Source organism: Barbatula barbatula (genome assembly GCF_947034865.1).
Source record: "Barbatula barbatula genome assembly, chromosome: 1".
In the NCBI taxonomy this organism is placed as follows: domain Eukaryota; kingdom Metazoa; phylum Chordata; class Actinopteri; order Cypriniformes; family Nemacheilidae; genus Barbatula; species Barbatula barbatula.
This window is the reverse complement of record NC_136766.1, coordinates 33,818,682-33,839,198: the sequence shown is the minus strand read 5'-3', so window position 1 is coordinate 33,839,198 and position 20,517 is coordinate 33,818,682. Positions and strand designations below refer to the sequence as shown.

At 39.5% G+C, this 20,517-nt stretch overlaps 3 protein-coding genes across 8 annotated transcripts in view; all 3 read left to right on the top strand.

The window, feature by feature from the left end:
- The window catches only part of LOC306894206 (E3 ubiquitin-protein ligase TRIM39-like), a 9,082-nt gene extending 7,209 nt beyond the window's left edge, over positions 1-1,873 (top strand). For 2 of the 4 annotated variants that reach the window (XM_079456552.1, XM_079456553.1), the window contains exons 6-8: positions 382-520; positions 610-645; positions 761-1,873. In XM_079456552.1, the coding sequence (XP_079312678.1) occupies positions 382-520; positions 610-645; positions 761-1,335 (750 nt within the window). In that variant the 3' untranslated portion in view covers positions 1,336-1,873. The remainder of the gene's footprint in view (positions 1-381; positions 521-609; positions 646-760) is intronic. The other 2 variants (XM_079456554.1, XM_079456555.1) reach the window with 1 other exon arrangement.
- A 6,256-nt stretch (positions 1,874-8,129) lies between these two features.
- Positions 8,130-9,887, top strand: LOC306894273 (serum amyloid A-5 protein-like). Of its 2 annotated transcripts, none has more exons than XM_079456687.1 (4): positions 8,130-8,277; positions 8,435-8,532; positions 8,637-8,775; positions 8,954-9,887. In XM_079456687.1, the coding sequence occupies exons 2-4, from the start codon at positions 8,445-8,447 to the stop codon at positions 9,087-9,089; spliced, it is 363 nt and encodes a 120-aa protein (XP_079312813.1). In that variant the 5' UTR covers positions 8,130-8,277; positions 8,435-8,444; the 3' UTR covers positions 9,090-9,887. The 2 variants fall into 2 exon arrangements, with proteins under 2 accessions (XP_079312813.1, XP_079312814.1); XM_079456688.1 differs by having other exon boundaries at positions 8,210-8,277; positions 8,389-8,532; positions 8,954-9,330.
- Positions 9,888-10,357: 470 nt separating this feature from the next.
- LOC306894225 (E3 ubiquitin-protein ligase TRIM39-like) lies at positions 10,358-19,491 on the top strand. Of its 2 annotated transcripts, none has more exons than XM_079456587.1 (8): positions 10,358-10,520; positions 10,975-11,058; positions 11,171-11,724; positions 11,812-11,907; positions 11,975-12,208; positions 18,016-18,154; positions 18,253-18,279; positions 18,393-19,491. In XM_079456587.1, the coding sequence occupies exons 2-8, from the start codon at positions 10,995-10,997 to the stop codon at positions 18,965-18,967; spliced, it is 1,689 nt and encodes a 562-aa protein (XP_079312713.1). In that variant the 5' UTR covers positions 10,358-10,520; positions 10,975-10,994; the 3' UTR covers positions 18,968-19,491. The 2 variants fall into 2 exon arrangements, with proteins under 2 accessions (XP_079312713.1, XP_079312714.1); XM_079456588.1 differs by having other exon boundaries at positions 10,384-10,520; positions 10,920-11,058.
- The last annotated feature ends 1,026 nt before the right edge of the window (positions 19,492-20,517 follow it).

The window sequence follows — 20,517 nt, the reverse complement described above, 5'->3', positions numbered from 1 at the left end:
TTTTGATGTGAGGTGGAGTGTGGAAGATGCTCTCGTGGTAAGAGATGAGACTGGAGAGTTACGTTTTAATTGGTGATTTTTTATTTTTATTTAATTTTTTTATCATCTTGTTTTGATTTGATTTGAGTTAAATGTGATTTTTGATTATTAAAAAAAGGTTTTAAAAGTCAAAAGTCTCTCTCTCTCTCTCTCTCTCTCTCTCTGTCTCTCTCTCTCTCTCTCTTTGTGTCTGTCTCTCTCTCTGTCTCTCTCTGTCTCTCTCTGTCTCTCTCTCTCTCTCTCTCTCTCTCTCTCTCTCTCTCTCTCTCTCTCTCTCTCTCTCTCTCTCTCTCTCTCTCTCTCTCTCTCGTGCTGAGTGATTTAATCTCTCTCCTGCTGTAGGTTGAATCATCCCTGTATAGACCTCCACACACCAAGAACTGGTCTGAGATCAGTATGAAGACTGATGTGAGTGTGGAGACTCTGAGGAGAGCTCTGACTCAACTGCAGGAGACTCTACAAGACAAACTAACTCAAACTGGTTGGTGAAAATAAGTTCATAGAATCTTCTTACCCATCGATGGTTTTATGTTTCTTATATAATCTCTTGATGATGTTTATTGTTATTAGTGTTGACAGTGTTGAGGAGGATGCAGCAGTTTTCAGGTACAATGTTTGATCTTCACTGTTCTCAATAATACTTTACACACACATACTCACCTCTACTATTATAAACACATCAACATCTTTATATTGATTCATATTCTCTGATCTCTCTCAGTGGATGTGACTCTGGATCCTGATACAGCTCATCCAAATCTGATCCTGTCTGAAGATGGAAAACAAGTGAGCGATGGAGACATCAGACATGAACTCCCAGATAATCCAGAGAGATTTGATCCGTGTGCTTGTGTTCTGGGTAAAGAGGGATTCTCTTCAGGGATATTTTATTTTGAGGTTCAGGTGAAGGGAAAAACTGAATGGACTTTAGGAGTGGCCAGAGAATCTATTGACAGGAAGGGAGGGATCACATTGACTCCTCAGAATGGATTCTGGACTTTGATTCTGAGAGATGGGAAGAATTATACAGCATGTGCTGATCCCTCTGTCTCTCTGTCTCTGAGAAAGAGTCCACAGAAGGTGGGGGTGTTTGTGGATTATGAGGAGGGTCTGGTCTGTTTTTATGATGTGGAGAACAGATCTCATATCTACTCTTTCACTGGACAAACTTTCACTGAGAAACTCTTTCCATACTTCAGTCCATATCTTAATGATGAAGGTAAAAATTCAGCCCCACTGATCATTGTCAATTTGCAATTTTGTAAAGTAAATGTTACTCCTGAAACTAAAAAGTAAAATCTACTGGGTTTTGACCTTTATGTAATAAGAAAGTTATGTAAATCTTAAGTAATTCTTATTATATAAGAAAATTGAAAGTGTTATTTTTGTGTAGGTCTGATCCTTATTTTTTAGTAAATATAACTAAACTTTTCTAGTAAAAGGGAAATTTTTGCTCACATGTATTGTATTTATATTAAAGTCAAACAATTTAATCATTTAATAACATTAAAATCATATAAATATAGTACCATTGTTGCTGATAACAAAAACAATAATTGTACTTCAGTTTAACAATAAAATGCAAAACTATACAAAAAAAATAACACAAAAACATCAAGTATGGTGGCAGAATCGTGTAACCAATTAATACGAGTATTTGTTATTCTATGCATGTGGGTGTGTGTGTTTTTATTGTTTTATCTTGTTTAACTTTAATGTTTTGTTTATAGTCAATATGTTTCACGTACTTCTGCTTTGTAACAATGAAAACTGTAAGCGCTATATAAATAAAGTTGACTTGACTTGGTTTTTCAGTAATGACCACCAATGAAATCAATCCCAATATAGTATTTCTGCTTCAAAGTACTACATCAACATTTCAGCATTAGTTTATCACAGTATCATTTTTAACTGTTGATGAACTATAATGCTTCAAAAGTTGCAAAGGTTTTGATGCAGTGAAAGTTCATGTTTTGCAAGGGACCTCACGCAGAAAGAAATGAAAGCTTACAAGTGGATTCCTGAATTTTACCCAATACAGTCTGTCACACTGATGTGCACTTGAACTTCACCCTCAATTTCATACATAGAATCAAAAGTTTTGTGAAATTTGAAATATCCGTGGACAATATCGCCTTTCAAAATTATCTCTCAAAATCTGAAAAAATTACAAATTGAATTGTCTACATCATATGATTAATTTTGTGACACAAATATAAACTACAACTGAATATATTTCTACAATTGTCTCTGATTATTAGGGCTGTTCGATTCAGATTTCTTTGGAGCCGATTCCAATTCCTGGTTTGAGAATCGCAAGGATCGATTCCAAGCTGCTGTTTTCGAATCCTGCTGAATTCCCTGTTTTACAACAGATTTATATTTATTATAAGACATATTTTTATTATAAGAATTTTTTTATTTTTAATGCAATACAATTTTCTAAGCTTTAACGATATAGATCAAGATCGGTTTATAAAATTGAAAATAAAATTTAATTGAATTGAATTTATTCAACTGCCTACCAAACTCACGCTATAAGATCCTGTTGCTTCCGCTCTTCTGACCATAAGAATGTTCCCATAGCGCTATCAGCCGTGATCAATTGGAGACACATATGAAAACACACAGGACCTAATAACCTAATAATAAGCCTAATATTTCCCTTTTTAAAGACTGCTGTATCAATGAAATTTGTCCATTGGAATTAGTTCCAATGGCACATCATCGTGATGCTACCGTGACAATACCTTTAGAAGATGCACATTGAGACAAAAGGGCTGCGAACAGAGATAGAAAAGAACGTTGGGACAAGGTGTCTGAATTTAGTTCGTTTGAGCAGACATACAATACACTATCAGTCAAAGGTCTACAGTCTTGACTTTCATGTAAACATTTTTAATTGATAAATGTAAAACATTTTGGAATATTTAACACTTTGAATACATTTACAATATGTCATTACACTTTTTAATGCGTTTAAAAACGAATGATTGAATAATGAAGGAAAATCAGCCAATAAGAGTTGTTAATATTTATACCAAGCCGCTTCTTGAGGTCTCATTTTGAGATGATCAACTAAATTATTATTAATATACAGTATGACAAGAAAAAAAATTCTGCAAATTCCGCACAAAAAAACAACGAAACTAAAGATGTTCAATGATGTGACTGTTTTTGCTTTAGGGTTTTATCTTTGTTACAATAAAGCAGCCTAAATATCCAGAACACATGTGAACTCCATAAATGTTGTTAATAAAATAAAAGACCTATAGGCCTTCCATGACGATACGGAGCCAAAATAACAATCATCCGCACTAGAGGAGATCGTTGAATAGTTTTGACTGTAACCGTCGGGGATTACAGAAGGAAATCTTTAGTCTATGATGTTGTCATGAACAGCTCTGAGACTTGAAGGTGAGATCCAAGTGCAGCTTTATTAGAGGGCAATCCAAAGGCGTAATCCAAATAACAGGTAAGTGTCATACACAGACAGGCAGTCCAAACAAAGAAACAAACAAAACAAACGAAACAGGCAGGGACCAGAGGTAAAAGAGTAATCAGGGAACCAGGCAAGAAATCCAAAAATCAAAAGAAGGAACCAGGGAAATGCTCAGAAATGCAGTAAAAACAAAACAACACTTCGCAATGAATGGGTGTGTGGAAGTGGTGTATATGTGTGTATGTGAATGATATGCAGGTGTGTGTGCAATCAGTGCTGATGAGTCCGGGTAGTGAGTTATAGGAAATGTAGTTTGTGAGTGAGTGAAAAGTCTGATGTGGAGTGCCCTCTGGTAGTTCTCAAGGGCACTCCAGCTGGTGACCGTTACATAGCCCCCCCTTTAAGGAGCAGATTCCAGACGCTGCTAAAACTGTCCAGGAGGCAGGTGGGGCGGAGGCGGAACCGGGCAGAGCAGGCTGTGCAGGCTGTGATAGGACCTGACCTGACTCTGGAAGATCGACTCGGACCTGACCTGACTCTGGAAGATCGACTCGGACCTGACCTGACTCTGGAAGATCGACTCGGACCTGACCTGACCTGACTCTGGAAGATCAACTCAGACCTGACCTGACTCTGGAAGATCGACTCGGACCTGACCTGACTCTGGAAGATCGACTCGGACCTGACCTGACTAATAATAAAATTGTAATATTGAGGGAAAAAGGCCATGTCAAAGAATTGAATCACAGTAATATTAACAGTTGAAATGAAACTTTATCTTAGAATTGAGTCTTTAAGCGACTTTTAATTTATTTTAAGCCAAACTGATCAAAACAACACAATGATTCTATGTTAAACCCATGTTAAAATGCTTTAAATATTTTTTTTTCCAATGTAGTAAAAACATATCTGCTTATATTATGAAGGCATATAACAAAAATACAAATTTTCTTTTTTACATGTGCATCCCATTGTCAGAACAACTCTGAAGCATTGTTAACACAGCCACGTGATTGGTGACAGAATAACATTTAATATAATATGTCAGATAATGATACAAATATTGTTTTTTGTGTCATGTCAATCAGTAGCCTGTCTGACAGTGATACAAATATTGATCTTTGTGATCCTCCCAGTATTTTATTTAACAAATATTATTATTTCCAGCTGTGTTTAATGCTTAACGTTGCTTAATAATAAGTAAGTAAAAAGTCAAAGTTTATTACAACTGAATAAAAAAGTTGTGTCTTCAAAGGCAGATGATTTTTTAACCCAGAAACCTTTTGTCAGGGTAGAAACACTCGGATTCAATAGCGGGTGAAAATAATAATTTATTTGAGGTAGGTGGACAGAAAGTCAATGTGGGATCCTGTGGCAGATGTCCGCCTGGAGTCAATGTCTTCGGTTCTGGCTGCAGGGCCAACTGGGAAACCCAGTGTACGGCAGCACCAGTGACTGGATGAAGACAGGCTCGGTGGTGGTGAGGAGACGAGTATCCACAGACAGAGATAGAGGTATCCCACTGTTTGGCAGATGGTGTGGCTTCCTGGTCCCAGCAGGAGTAGAGGCGGCACGGTCGACTATGTTGAAGCATAAGAGGTGCAGACTCCTCTAGATAAGGGGGTGAGACAACTGGAAGGGCAAATAATCCTAAAGTAAGAAGTGTTCCACGAAAAGGGAATCCAAACAACAAGACAAGACTAAGTTACTGTACAAGACAAGACAAGACTAAGTTACTGTACAAGACTTTGCTAGACTGGAATACTGATAAATGACTGCAGTAGCATATGGTGCATAACCAACTAGAGTTGACGAGAGCACAACGGGAGTGAGGAGTGGTAGTGATTAAATAAGGGTGAAGATTAAAGGACACCAGGTAAAATCATTGATGGTAACGAGGGAGCGATGAGCGCAGCTGACTGGCATCTACACACATAACTAAACAAACCACAAAGACAACACAGACACGTGCTCACCAAGGTACTGACATTAGCCCCCCCCCCCCAGGCGGTCTGGGAGGAGGCTCACCTCGTTACCCGCTGGGCACTTGCACCCCTCGGCCGGCCTCCTTAACCTGCTGCTCGATCTCCCAAGTGATAGCTCCGACCACCACTCCTGTGGGAAGGATGTCTATCCCTGACAGTCTATCCCTCGAGCCAGTGAATAAGCGGGAAAGAGCATCGGGTTTGATGTTCTTAGATCCGGGCCGGGACGAGAGGGTGAAGTCAAGACGACCAAAAAAAAAGCGCCCGACGGGCCTGTCAAGCACTTAACCTCCTGGCTCTTGTGGTCCGTTCAGACCAGGAAGGGCTGCGCTGCTCCCTCCAACCAGTGGCACCACTCCTCCAGAGCCAATTTGACCGCCAGCAGCTCCCTGTTGCCGATGTCGTAGGTGCACTCTGCCCGGCTGAGTCGATGGGAGAGATAGGCGGAAGGATGAACCTCCCCATCCTGGGCTGAACGCTGAGACAGAATTGCGCCTACACCGACATCAGAGGCGTCAACCTCGACGATAAACTGTTGGGCAGGATCTGGAATAGACAAAACAGGAGCAGAGATAAAGCGGGACTTTAATTTATCAAAGGCAACCTAAGCATGCTCGTTCCACCTGAAAGGAGTCCTGGTGGAGGTCAACCCCGTAAGGGATGCAGCAGCAACCTGGCCAAAGTTTCTGATGAAACGCCGGTAGAAGTTGGCGAAACCCAAGAAATGCTGCAGTTCCTTACGAGAGTCAGAAGTTGGCCACTTGGCGACAGCTTCCGTCTTGGCGGGATCAGCCTTGATACCCGTATTGGATATTAAGTGGCCAAGAAATGTAACAGACTCGGCATGGAATTGCACGTCTCCGCTTTGACAAAGAGTCGATTCTCGAACAGGTGTTGGAGAACCCGTCTAACATGCTGGGTGTGTACCTGGGGAGAGGGGGAAAAGATTAATATACCGTCCAGATACACAAAAACAAACTGATTTATGTCACCCAGAACGCTATTGACTAGGCCCTGAAAGACGGCTGGAGCGTTGGTGAGACTGAAAGGAAGCACCAAATACTCAGTGTCCCGTAGGTGTATTAAACGCAGTCTTCCATTCATCTCCCTCTTGAATACGGACAAGGTCATAGGCGTTGCGGAGGTCTAACTTGGTGAAGACCTTGGCTCCCTGCAATAGTTCGAAGGCTGAAGACATAAGGGGGGTACCTGTTCTTCACGGTAATGTCATTCAACCCTCGATAATCAATACAGGGGCGAAGGGAGCCATCCTTCTTTTGAACGAAGAAGAAAACAGCACCCGCAGGGTAGGAGGAGGTCCCGCCTGAAGAGCATCGCGAATATATAGATCCATGGCCTCTCTCTCAGGACCGGACAGGGAGAATAAGCTGAAATAATACTAAAGAGAAAAAACATAAATTTTCCAAAGTTGGCCTAAAATATATTTTTACCATATGTACACTGTAAAACGTGTAGTTTGCCAGTAAATAACTTTAGATTGAATTACTACTTAATATTTTCCTGTTGGTCTCCAATTTTAGTAAAACTGTACTTTTATTTTTTTAGAAAATACCAGTTCTCCTTACTGGCACAGCAACACTGCAAAAAAAGACTTTCTTCCTTTAGCATTTTAGTTTTCTAGTAAGATAGTTGAATCTCTTCTTAGATTACGTGCATTTACATAATATAAGAACTAGGTAAGTTTATGTTTAAAAAAAAATTGTAAATTCAATCTACAGTAAGTTGGCAAACCTACTGTAAAACTAGTTTTGAGCAGTCAAGTCAAGTCAGCTTTATTTATAAAGCGCTTTTTACAATTTTCATTGTTACTAAGCAGCTGTACAAGAAAACATTGACTAAGCAAAAAATAAAAGCTTATGCAAGTCAAAACACAGGTCAAATATCAGACAGACTATAAATTCCTATATGCGGTGTTATAATACTATAAATTTCTAGCAGCCCCACCGGCCAGACAAACAGTGCAAAGCAGTATGAGTTATGACACAAATTGTGTTTTCTGTACAGTACAAACACCTGTGAGATTAACCACAAACACACCTGCTGCTCCGTTTTTAGTGCCATACAGAAAAGAACATGTACAATTGTTTTGTACCTTTTCTATGGGCAACATTGTAGAGAGACAGACAGCATGTTAAGTTATAATGTTTGTGATACATAAAACTAATATTTCTAGATTTTTCCTTCATGAAATTGTTCTGAATCAGAAGCGCATCACACCATGAATCACGTTCAGTCCTGAGAACATGATGTTCAGAGCGAAATCTTGCAAAGTAACAATTAAAAATATTGCAACAATTGCGATAGCAACAAAACATGGATTTGAGGATGTGGTCAAACAGAAAGACTCTGGACCTTTAAATGTCCTAATTTAACTAAAGTCTAGTCCTAAATGTCAGTTTAATACATTTGTTTAAATCATGACTTAAAAAATATGAACGTCTGTGTTTCCTAAACTTGGAAATGATACACACAAACTGGTTTATGAGCAACATTCCCATCCCTATTGCGACATTTTAATAAAGGTTTTGGAATCCCTTTGAGTGTGTTTTGTTCACTTGGTATAATTTTATTAAGCTTGGACTTAGATAATCAAATGGTGGCACAAATGCGTATTGACCTTCCCAGAAAGTGTTGCGCAAAACAGGACTATCCCATCTTTAACCACATCACATTTTCCCTGGATCAATCTCACACGTGGCAGTGGGTAAAATTTCCATTTCCTACCTTATCCGGGGTCTATATAATGTTTCCGGTTTCTGGATAACTCCCCAAATCTGGACGACAGGAGAGGTGAGACCAACTAGCCGACCATTGCTGTAAAAGCTTTATGATTGATCCCATCTATTAGATTGTGAACTGTTGTTATTTGTGCTGTTAACATTTGAATGTTTATTTTTAAAGCGGTGAGATACTTTAATCTGGATTGTCTGCATTTGTAAATGTTCAGATTTACAAACATGAAGCTCATTCTTGCCGCGCTGGTGTTGGTTATGGTGGTCGGGGTCCGGGCACAGTGGTACCGTTTCCCCGGACAAGCCGCTGGAGGTCAGTTCCAGTCCTCTTTGTTATTCCGTTTACCTTGGTTTCACAAAAATAGGACTGAGGTCAATTCATGGCGCATGTTAACTGGGTTTACGGTCTTTTTGTAGGTGCAAAGGACATGTGGCGTGCTTACAGTGATATGAAGGAGGCCAATTGGAAGAATTCAGACAAGTATTTTCATGCGCGTGGGAACTTTGACGCAGCTCAAAGAGGCTCGGGAGGAAGATGGGCGGCCGCGGTGATCAGGTGCATGAACATGAGAATGAGTATTACAACAATGTTTTATGAAATAGATGATATGGACTAAATAATGAACAAAAAGCAGTCTGATTTGCAGTCAGAATACGTGCGAACATTTATATTTTTGAAGTGGAGATGTTGCTGGACATCTGAAGAGAGATGTTCTCTGTTGTGATGTTTGCAGTAACGGAAGAGAAGCTATCCAACGCTCCATTGGCCGAGGTCAAGATTCTGCAGCTGACCAGGAGGCCAATCGCTGGGGGAGAAACGGCGGCGACCCAAACCGCTACAGACCTAAAGGCCTCCCAAGACGATACTGAGTTCAAATGACAATCATCCGCATGAAGGCAAAAAATCAATAATCTTTTGTCAATGATTTCTAAGAATCATCTAACGTGTTATAACAAAATCATTTTATAGTGGACAACCAACTTTTTTCCTTTATTTTTCCTTAAAATGTGTCTTAATCTTCTGTGTATACATATTTCAACTTCTATAACACTTCTGTCTATTAATACAAATGTGAAATAAATGAGACGTGTTTTTGTCGATCTGACTAGCAAACTTTAAAGTTACAGGATCTCAAATATTCAATCTAGACGAATGACTGTAGAAGAATCATGAATCATGAATCTTGACCGTGTGATTTTGACAGTGGAGGTGGATTCTTGTATTCATTGCGATACTTGTGCCTCTTGTGCCATCTGCAGGAAATACCACGGTGATGCTTTTTCAAAAATGACACATTGCCCTTTTGTCTTTCAAAACCTGAATATGACTCTTTGTTCTTTTTGTATTGAGATTTGTCTCACTGGTTTGACCTTTAAGGACTAGCCATGACATTTTAATTCAGTTCTAATAAACTTTTAATTCAACGATAATGAGGCCGCATTATGAAGCAATAGACACTGCATACAGAAATAATATAATCGGTTGCGCAATAAATACTGGGAAGGTCACAAAGATTAAGATTTTTATCATTGTATTTGTCACGCTTCACAGAAAAAGAGTAATTGATTTAAAGTTTTACATGCGGTTTAAGTGAAAGACATTGTTTCTGTCTCTGATCTGTTTTCTATAAGTGCACTCCCCCTTCAATAATATTAAAGTAAACAGTTAAAAAAAATAATAGAGTTACCTTTGGACCCATCTCATCCTATAACATCCTATCACACAATGAACCTGTTTCCAAGGGTGTAATGCATCCTGCTTTGACAAATCATAAAAGTGATATTCTCTTCTTTTTCTTTTTCTTTATTGAATTGAATCTGGGGGGTCCCCCCCATCTTTTGGTGGGGTGGGGTCTCGAAATATACAATTTATAAACAATACACAATATATTTGATCATAATATGCATAACTATATACTATTTATTTAAAAACAGGCTTATATTAAAGAACAGGCTTCTTTTACTGTATTTTGGATCAAATCAATCCGGGCTTGGTGAACATAAATGACTTTTGAACAGTAGTGTACGTCCAACAGAACGATTCTAGTGGATGATTGACACTGTGATAAGAATGTGCCAAGACACCCATCCGCTCTGTGATTGGCCGTTGCAAGGATTCCTGGATAAGTGGCTGCTCCATACAAGAGAGGAGGAGCTATGACATCACAGATGATCGAGACCTGACAGTGAAAATGAAACTAAACAGACGAACAGCAATCAAGTAAAAACTTTATTTCTATAAAAACAAGATATCTGAGACTTTCAAAGACGTTCGTGATCACAGCTGATACTTATTCGCAGGTAACATGATGAAATATGTGAGACATTTCTATGAAGTTTCTAATGTTTGTCTTTTGTTTCAGGTTTGTGTGTCTAACTCGAGCACATTAGACTAAACCAGATGAATACACAAGTTAAATTAGTTAAACAAGTTTAATCTGAACTGAAATGTTGACAGATTTTTAATAAGCATATTGTAGTCTGTTTCATTGTAACTTGTGAGCTCTTCTGAAGTTATTTGTTGGTATTGTGTCAAGTTACTAAAAGACTTCAAGAAACAGGAAGTGTGTGAACTACAGACAGAATGAAAAACAGCCGCTGAAATTCACATTAAACAAGAACGTGTAACAACTGACATGTGTTTATATATGAACTATGAATCTTTTGTTGTGTTTTTTGCTGTTTGATCTGTTTGGGAAGGGACGGATGTGATGCTTTTAAAATGTGATTTCTGTTGTTACTGTTATCTGAAAAGATTTAAAGAGAAGACGTGCAATGGCAGAACCAACATCACCAAAACAAAAAAGGAGAAGGAGAAGCAGTATGAGTAAACCTCCATGTAAGTCAAGCCCCCAAAATGAATAAACCCTTTATATTTACAGTATCGTTACATAATCAGAAATATATAATCTCTCAGTGATAAACGTTCATGATTTCTGGTTGTTTCTCAGCTCTGTCATCGTCCAGTGTTTCTCTGACGAAGGAGCTTCAGTGTTCTGTGTGTCTGGATGTGTTCAGTGATCCAGTCAGCACTCCATGTGGACACAACTTCTGCAGGAGCTGTCTGAAACAGTGCTGGGACAACAGTCACATCTACTCGTGTCCAATGTGTAAAAAAACATTCAGAAAAAGACCAGACCTCAAGATCAACACAACACTCAGACAGGTTGTGCTGCTCTACAAAGAAAAGATCAGTGTGAGAAGATCTGAAGTTCTCTGTGACATCTGTGATGAGAGAAAGCTGAAAGCCCTGAAGTCCTGCCTGGTGTGTCAGGCATCTTACTGCGAAACTCATCTGGAGCCTCATCATAGAGTCCCAAACTTCAAGAAACACAAACTGATGGATCCTGTGGAGAATATAAAGGACTATATATGTCAGAAACATGAGAGACCTCTGGAGTTCTTCTGTAGAGATGATCAGACATGTGTGTGTGTGTTTTGTACTGATGGAGACCACAAGACTCACAACACTGTTCCTCTTGAGGAGATGAGTAAAGAGAAGAAGGTTTGAGTCAATAACAACATTAAAACATGATTTAATAACCTGTCTACCTGTGATCAAATGTGTCTGTGTGTTGCTGTCTGTCTATAGACTCAACTGAAGAAGACACAGACAGACGTTCAGCAGATGATCCAGGAGAGAATCAAGAAGATTCAAGACATCAAACACTCAGCACAACTCAGAAAAGTAAGTTGAAGAGAAGAAGTGTTTGTCTTATAAATAAAGATGATGAATGAAAACATGATTGTTTCAGAGAAGCACAGATGAGGAGAAAGCAGCTAGTGTTGAGGTCTTCAGCTCTCTGATCAGATCCATTGAGAGATGTCAGACTGAGCTGATGGAGATGATGGACGAGCAGCAGAAAGCAGCAGAGAAACAGGATGAAGATCTCATGAAAGATCTGGAGCAGGAGATCACTGAGCTGAAGAGGAGAGACAGTGAGCTGGAGCAGCTCTCACACACTGACCATCATCTCCACCTCCTACAGGTCAGTCTCTCTCTGTCTCTCTCTGTCTCTCTGTCTCTCTGTCTCTCTCTCTCTCTGTCTCTCTCTGTCTCTGTCTCTCTCTCTGTCTCTCTCTCTGTGTCTCTCTCTCTGTGTCTCTCTCTCTCTGTCTCTCTGTCTCTCTCTCTCTCTCTCTCTCTCTCTCTCTCTCTCTCTCTCTCTCACACTCACTTCCGGTGCGACTGAGTGTGTGAGTGCAGGTGTGAGTCTGAGTGCTGAGTGCTGAATGCTGTAAGTCCTTTCTTTTCTTTCTAGTGAGGTTTATAGTGTTAAGAGGGGAACCCCCTTTTTTTTGGTGTCGGGCGTGGGCCGAGTGGGCTTTCCACGGGTGGAAATATGCCGGCCCCACGCCAACAGGTTTTGAACTCGCTCACGCGGCGTCATGCAGTGAAAATAGCGGCTGCGGTGAGTGTAGAAGAGTGCTGCCTTGCTATAGGGAATGTTGTGGGACACGAGAGTGTGTTATCCGCGTCTAGAATGAACGGCGCGGTGGTGGTTTTTCTTGATTCTATTGACAAAGCGAACCAGCTAGTGGTACAGGGGGTGGTGGTTGGTAATGAACTTGTACATGTTCTGCCGCTTGCGTTACCGGCAAAGCGAGTAACTTTGTCTAATGTCCCTCCGTTCGTGGGAAAAATTGTTTCCCCAATTCATAAAATTTCGGTTAGCACTGAGTTGCCTCTGCTAAAACATATCGTCTCCTTTAGGCGCTTTGTTTACATGGTCATACATGGTGAGGCTGAACTTGAGGTATCGTTTAATTTTCGCATAGATGGTCATGATTACATGGTGTTTGTTACTACTGCGAAAGTTAAGTGTTTTCGATGTGGCCAGGCGGGGCATTTGGTGCGCAATTGTCCTAAGAAAGTTGCCACAAAGGAACCCGAAGGAACTAACGTTAGCTCAGCAGACACGGACGTGGCTGCTGCCACCGGTCTTAATGAAGTGAGCGTGATGTTGCCGGGCGTAGGTGCTGTTGCGATCGAGGCTGATACAGGTTTCCTCGCTGAGGATGCGCCTGGGACGTCGTCGTCTTTACCTTCAAAGACCGATGAGATGGTTTTAGTTAATGTAGAGCAGCAGGGGAAAAACGGAAGTAAGTCTCCTGGTGCTGAAAACATCTCAGTATCTGTGGATATGGTCGGTGTGACGGTTGTTGAAACAGAAGGGACGGTTTTTAAAATACCTTTGAAAAGGAAAAATAAGGAAAAGGCTAGCGAGGCTAAAATGAGTAAGAAAAGTATTGAGAAAGATGTGGAATCTCAAGATACAGGCAGTTTTGGTGAGTCTTCTGACTCGAGTGTATCTCTTTCTCAGAGTGAGTTCACTGGACGTAGTTATGAGCTTGATGATATCAAGTTATTCCTCAGAGCAACAAAAAATAAGAGAGGTGTGTGCGTACAAGAGTTTTTTCCTGACCTAAAACAGTTTGTTGAAAAAACTAAAAAATGTATGGCAGGTAGTTGCTTTACAAACAAGGAGGTGTATCGTCTAAAGAAAATTGTGATGAATATAAAAAATGTTAATGATGATGGTAAATTTGGGGGAGATGAAGACTAGTACTCTTTGCTTTTATGGTTTGTCTGTGTTTTTCTCTCTATGCTTACAAATGAGTGAAGTTCACCTAGCCACCTTAAATGTTAATGGTGCTAGAGATGTAAAAAAACGAATGATGGTGTATGAAATGATTAAACAAAAGAATATTGATGTTGTTTTTTTACAAGAGACTCACAGTGACTGTACAAATTCTGCTGAATGGGGGAGGGAATTTGATGGCCTTTCTGTGTTGAGTCACAACACCTCAGTAAGTGGAGGAGTAGCTATCCTTTTTAGTAAGAATTTTAATCCTATTTCATATGATATAGATGAAATTGTGAAAGGAAGACTTTTAAAGGTTAGAGCGTGTTTTGAAAAACAGGTGTTTATTTTTCTTTGTGTTTATGCTCCTACTGCACCATTGGAAAGAATGTTGTTTTTAGATGCTTTGGGTATGTCCCTGCAAAACTGCTGTTCTGAAGAATTTATTTTTCTTGGTGGTGATTTTAACTGTACTGAACTCGACTTAGATAGGAATCACATGGAGCCACACATGGCTTCACGTAAACGTCTTACTCGCACTATTACAAAATATGAATTATGTGATGTCTGGAGATTTTTAAATAAAAACGAAAGGCAATATACTTGGGCACATTCACACGGTAATGCTATGTCACTAGCTAGGTTGGACAGATTTTACTGTTTTAAGTATCATTTGAGCATTTATAGTAAGTGTTACATAACGCCAGTAGGGTTTACAGACCACAGTATGGTGCATTGCACATTTATAGTAAGTGCAGTTAAATCGAAGAGTGCATATTGGCACTTTAATAGTAATCTATTAAATGATGAGTTTTTTAAAGAGTCCTTTAAATTTTTTTGGGAGGCTCATAGAAAATCAAAGTCTTCGTTTCTCTCAATACAACAATGGTGGGATGTAGGCAAGGTTCGAATAAAGCAGTTCACTCAACAGTACACTCTCAATGTCACAAAAGAGTTGACTCGTTCATTAGCTTCCTTGGAAAAAGAGATAATTGAACTTCAACTTTTAGCTCACTCTTCGGGCGATTTTGGTGTATTGGCAGCCTGTTCAAGGAAGAAGGCCCAGATGACGGACCTACTTGGGTACAAAACACAGGGTGCGTTGGTCCGTTCACGTTTTCAAAGAATAGATCAGATGGATGCACCGTCCAAATATTTTTTTAGTCTGGAAAAAAAGAATGGCCAGTGCCGTCAAATTCATGCGTTGCGCTCTGAGGATGGAGTGGTTCTGTTAGATCCTACTGCCATTCGGCAAAGAGCAGTTCTTTTTTATCAAGACTTGTATAGGAGTGAGCTTAAACCTGGGGGGTGCGTAGAGAATGGGTTTCTTGAAGATCTACCACAGGTGTCAGAGGAGGCGAATGGGGCCCTAGCAGGTGGTCTGACCCTGGGTGAGCTCTATAAAGCCCTGCAAAGTATGGAGTCTGGGAGAGCTCCTGGGATAGATGGCCTCCCGGTTGACTTTTATAAGACTTTCTGGTCGGAGGTGGGGGAAGACTTGCTCGAGGTGCTCAGTGACAGTTTGTTGAAGGGCAGATTGCCGCTGAGCGGCCGAAGAGCAGTGATCACCCTACTCCCCAAAAAAGGAGACCTCAATGACATAAAAAATTGGCGCCCCGTCTCACTTCTATGCAATGATTACAAATTATTGTCCAAAGTTTTGGCAAACAGATTGTCAGGTGTGATAGGAACGGTCATCCATCCGGACCAAAGCTACTGTGTCCCGGGTAGGTCAATATTCGACAACATTTCCCTCATTCGTGACATTTTCAATGTTTCCAAGTTGTTGAATTTAAACTGTGGCCTAGTTTTCCTGGATCAGGAAAAGGCTTTTGATAGAGTCGAGCACTCCTATCTATGGGACACCTTACTGGCTTTTGGTTTTTGTAAAAGATTTGTGGATATGTTGAGAGTACTCTATTGCGATGCTGAGAGTGTTCTGAAAATAAATGGTGGCTTATGTGCCCCATTCCAGGTCCTTAGGGGGATAAGACAGGGGTGTTCTTTGTCTGGGATGTTATATACGTTAGCCATTGAGCCATTGCTTCAACAAATAAGAGGTAAGCTGGGTGGCTTGTCCTTACCAGGGTGTGAATTTAAGGTTTATTTGTCAGCTTATGCAGATGATATTGTGGTGATACTAAAGCAACAATGTGATGCACAGGTTTTATTTAAGCTCCTTGAAGATTTTAATAAAATGTCTTCTGCCAGGGTTAACTGGAAGAAAAGTGAAGCTATACTCTTAGGACAGTGGTCTGAGGGGACACCCCACCTTCCCGCAGGGTTGTTATGGAGAAGGGGGGGTATTAAGTACCTAGGGGTCTTCCTAGGGGATGATAGTATGTTACAGAAGAACTGGGAAGGGGTTCTGGAAAATTTTCAAAGTCGCCTAGACAAATGGCGGTGGTTATTGCCAGAGATGTCATACAGGGGGCGGTCCCTCATTGTGAATAACCTATTAGCCTCTTCACTGTGGCATAAGCTGGCATGTGTGGACCCTCCACCGGTTTTTCTAGCAGAAGCTCAATCTCTTTTGGTTACGTTTTTTTGGGACAAGTTACATTGGATTTCAAGAAGTGTCTTGTTTCTCCTCAAGGAAGAGGGTGGACAAGGGCTAGTTCACCTACAGAGCAGGTGTGCTGCTTTTCGGTTGCTTTTTGTAAAGAGGTTTTTGGATGGACCCACAGCGTTAGGGTGGCGTGCGGTTTGCTGCACCATTTTGCGCACTATCGGTGGTTTTGGCTTGGATAAATCCTTATTTTTGATGCAGCCAACCTCAATGGACTTATCGGGACTGCCTACGTTTTACCTGAATCTTTTTAAAGTGTGGAGCCTCTTCCGGGTTAACAGGACTGAGAACTCTATTTCGCTTCACTGGCTACTACAAGAACCTCTAATTGCTGGGTCTCGTCTGGATGTCACCACTCAAAACAATCTCTCTGGTTACAGGTTGATACTCCACAAACATGGGGTGTTAATTTTGGGTCAATTGTTGGCATTAACTGGACTAAGTTTTGAGAATGTTGAAGCAGCTTCCAAACATTTGGGAATAAGATCTGTTCGGTTATTTTCCCGTTTTTTGACAAATGTGAGACTCTTGTTAACCGTTGAAGAAGCAAGGTTATTAGAACAGTTCTCTACGGGCGTTAGTACCCCTGAGTGCAATGATTTTTTTCCAAGATTAGGTATTCAAGTTGAGTTCAACGATTGTACAAGTTTTTTTGTAAAACAATATGAGTGTCTTTCTTTAGATTTTCTGTCATGTGAAAGTAAAAAACTGTATAGAGTGTGTGTTTTGGCTCTTAATAAGAACATTCTGGAGAAGAAAATTGACACACCTTGGCGCTCCTTTTTTAAGTTGGGTAACGATGTTAGACCTGAGTGGAGGTCCATTTACAAACCACCGCTGTCAAAAAGGACAGGTGATTTGCAATGGAGAATTCTCCACGGCATTATTGCTGTGAATTCCTTTGTGTCTGTATTGAACCCAGAAGTTAATTCTGGTTGTCCTTTCTGTACGCAAAGAGAAACTATCTTTCATGCATTTATGCACTGTTCCAGATTAGAACCTTTGTTTCAGAAGTTAAGTGAGTTGTTTTTGGCTTTTAATGAATTGTTTTGCATTGAGACTTTTATTTTGGGTTTTAAGTACTCAAAGGGAAAACGTTTTTTGTGTCAGCTGGTCAATTTTGTTATTGGGCAAGCGAAAATGGCTATCTATGTCAGTAGACAGAACAAAATACGGCAAGAGGCAGAGTTCGACGTTAAGGTGTGTTTTTTAAGATTGATAAAGTCTAGGGTTTTGATCGATTTTCTTTTCTATAAAAAATGAAAAATCTTAACACTTTTGTATTAATATGGTGCAGTAATGGAGCTCTGTGTGAGGTTCTTGGAGAAAATTTGGTTTTTACCTTGTGAGATAATGTAAGAAATAATGTAGTAAATGTGTTTTATTGTTTTTGTTTCTGTATTAAAGTATGGTTTAAAATTCTCTCTCTCTCTCTCTGTCTCTCTGTCTCTCTCTCTCTCTCTCTCTCTGTCTCTCTGTCTCTCTCTCTCTCTCTCTCTCTCTCTCTCTCTCTCTCTCTCTCTCTCTCTCTCTCTCTCTGTGTGTGTGTCTTTCTCTCTCTCTCTGTGTCTCTCTGTCTCTCTCTCTCTCACACACTCTCTCTCTCCTCATGATGAGTGATTTAATCTCTCTCCTGCTGTAGATCGACTCATCCCTGTACACACCTCCACAAACTAAGAACTGGTCTGAGATCAGTATGAAGACTGATGTGAGTGTGGAGACTCTGAGGAGAGCTCTGACTCAACTGCAGGAGACTCTACAAGACAAACTCACTCAAACTGGTTTGTGAAAATAAGTTCATAGAATCTTCTTACCCATCGATGGTTTTATGTTTCTTATATAATCTCTTGATGATGTTTATTGTTATTTGTGTTGACAGTGTTGAGGAGGATGCAGCAGTTTGCAGGTACAATCTGTGATCTTCACTGTTCTCAATAATACTTTACACACACATACTCACCTCTACAATTATAAACACATCAACATCTTTATATTGATTCATATTCTCTGATCTCTCAGTGGATGTGATTCTGGATCCTGATACAGCTAATCCAACTCTCATCCTGTCAGAAGATGGAAAACAAGTGAGACATGGAGACATTAGACATAAACTCCCATATAATCCAGAGAGATTTGAGCCGTGTATCTGTGTTCTGGGTAAAGAGGGATTCTCTTCAGGGAGATTTTATTTTGAGGTTCAGGTGAAGGGAAAAACTGAATGGACTTTAGGAGTGGCCAGAGAATCTATTAACAGGAAGGGAGGGATCACATTGACTCCTCAGAATGGACTCTGGACTGTAGTTCTGAGAGGTGGGAAGAATTATAAAGCCTTTGCTGATCGCTCTGTCTCTCTGTCTCTGAGAGTGAGGCCACAGAAGGTGGGGGTGTTTGTGGATTATGAGGAGGGTCTGGTCTGTTTTTATGATGTGGAGAACAGATCTCTTATCTACTCTTTCACTGGACAAACTTTCACTGAGAAACTCTTTCCATACTTTAGTCCAGATCTTAATGATAAGGGTAAAAATTCAGCCCCACTGATCATTGTCAATTCGCAATTTTGTAAAGTAAATGTTACTCCTGAAACTAAAAAGTAAAATCTACTGGGTTTTGACCTTTATGTAATAAGAAAGTTATGTAAATCTAAACCTAAAGTAATTCTTATTATATAAGAAAATTGAAAGGGTTATTTTTGTGTAGGTCTGATCCTTATTTTTTAGTAAATATAACTAAACTTTTCTAGTAAAAGGGCAATTTTTGCTCACATGTATTGTATTTATATTAAAGTCAAACAATTTAATCATTTAATAACATTAAAATCATATAAATATACTACCATTGTTGCTGATAACAAAAACATTAATTGTACTTCAATTTAACAATAAAATGCAAAACTATATAAAAACAATTACACACAAACATCAAGTATGGTGGCAGAATCATGTAACCAATTAATATGTGTATTTGTTATTCTGTGCATGTGGGTGTGTGTGTTTTTATTGTTTTATCTTGTTTAACTTTAATGTTTTGTTTATAGTCAATATGTTTCACGTACTTCTGCTTTGTAACAATGAAAATTGTAAGCGCTATATAAATAAAGTTGACTTGACTTGGTTTTTCAGTAATGACCACCAATGAAATCAATCCCAATACAGTATTTCTGCTTCAAAGTACTACATCAACATTTCAGCATTAGTTTATCACAGTATATATTTTTGAACTGTTGATGAACTATAATGCTTCAAAAGTTGCAAAGGTTTTGATGCAGTGAAAGTTCATGTTTTGCAAGGGACCTCACGCAGAAAGAAATGAAAGCTTACACGTGGATTCCTGAATTTTACCTAACACAGTCTGTCACACTGATGTGCACTTGAACTTCACCCTCAATTTCATACATAGAATCAAAAGTTTTGTGGAATTTGAAATATCCGTGGACAATATCGCCCTCAAAATTATCTCTCAAAATCTGAAAAAATTACAAATTGAATTGTCTACATCATATGATTAATATTGTGACACAAATATAATCTACAACTGAATATATTCTACAATTGTCTCTGATTATTAGGGCTGTTCATTCAGATTTCTTTGGAGCCGATTCCAATTCCTGGTTTGAGAATCGCAAGGATCGATTCCAAGCTGCTGTTTTCGAATCCTGCTGAATTCCCTGTTTAACAACAGATTTATAAGACATATTTTTTATTATAAGAATTTATTAATTTTTAATGCAATACAATTTTCTAAGCTGTAACGATATAGATCAAGATCGGTTTATTCAACTGCCTACCAAACTCACGCTATAAGATCCTGTTGGTTCCGCTCTTCTGACCATAAGAATGTTCCCATAGCGCTTTTAGCCGTGATCAATTGGAGACACATATGAAAACACACAGGACCTAATAACCTAATAATAAGTCTAATATTTCCCTTTTTAAAGACTGCTGTATCAATGAAATTTGTCCATTGGAATTAGTTCCAATGGCACATCATCGTGATGCTACCGTGACAATACCTTTAGAAGATGCACATTGAGACAAAAGGGCTGCGAACAGAGATAGAAAAGAACGTTGGGACAAGGTGTCTGAATTTAGTTCGTTCGGTCAAAAGTTTACAGTCTTGACTTTCATGTAAACATTTTTAATTGATA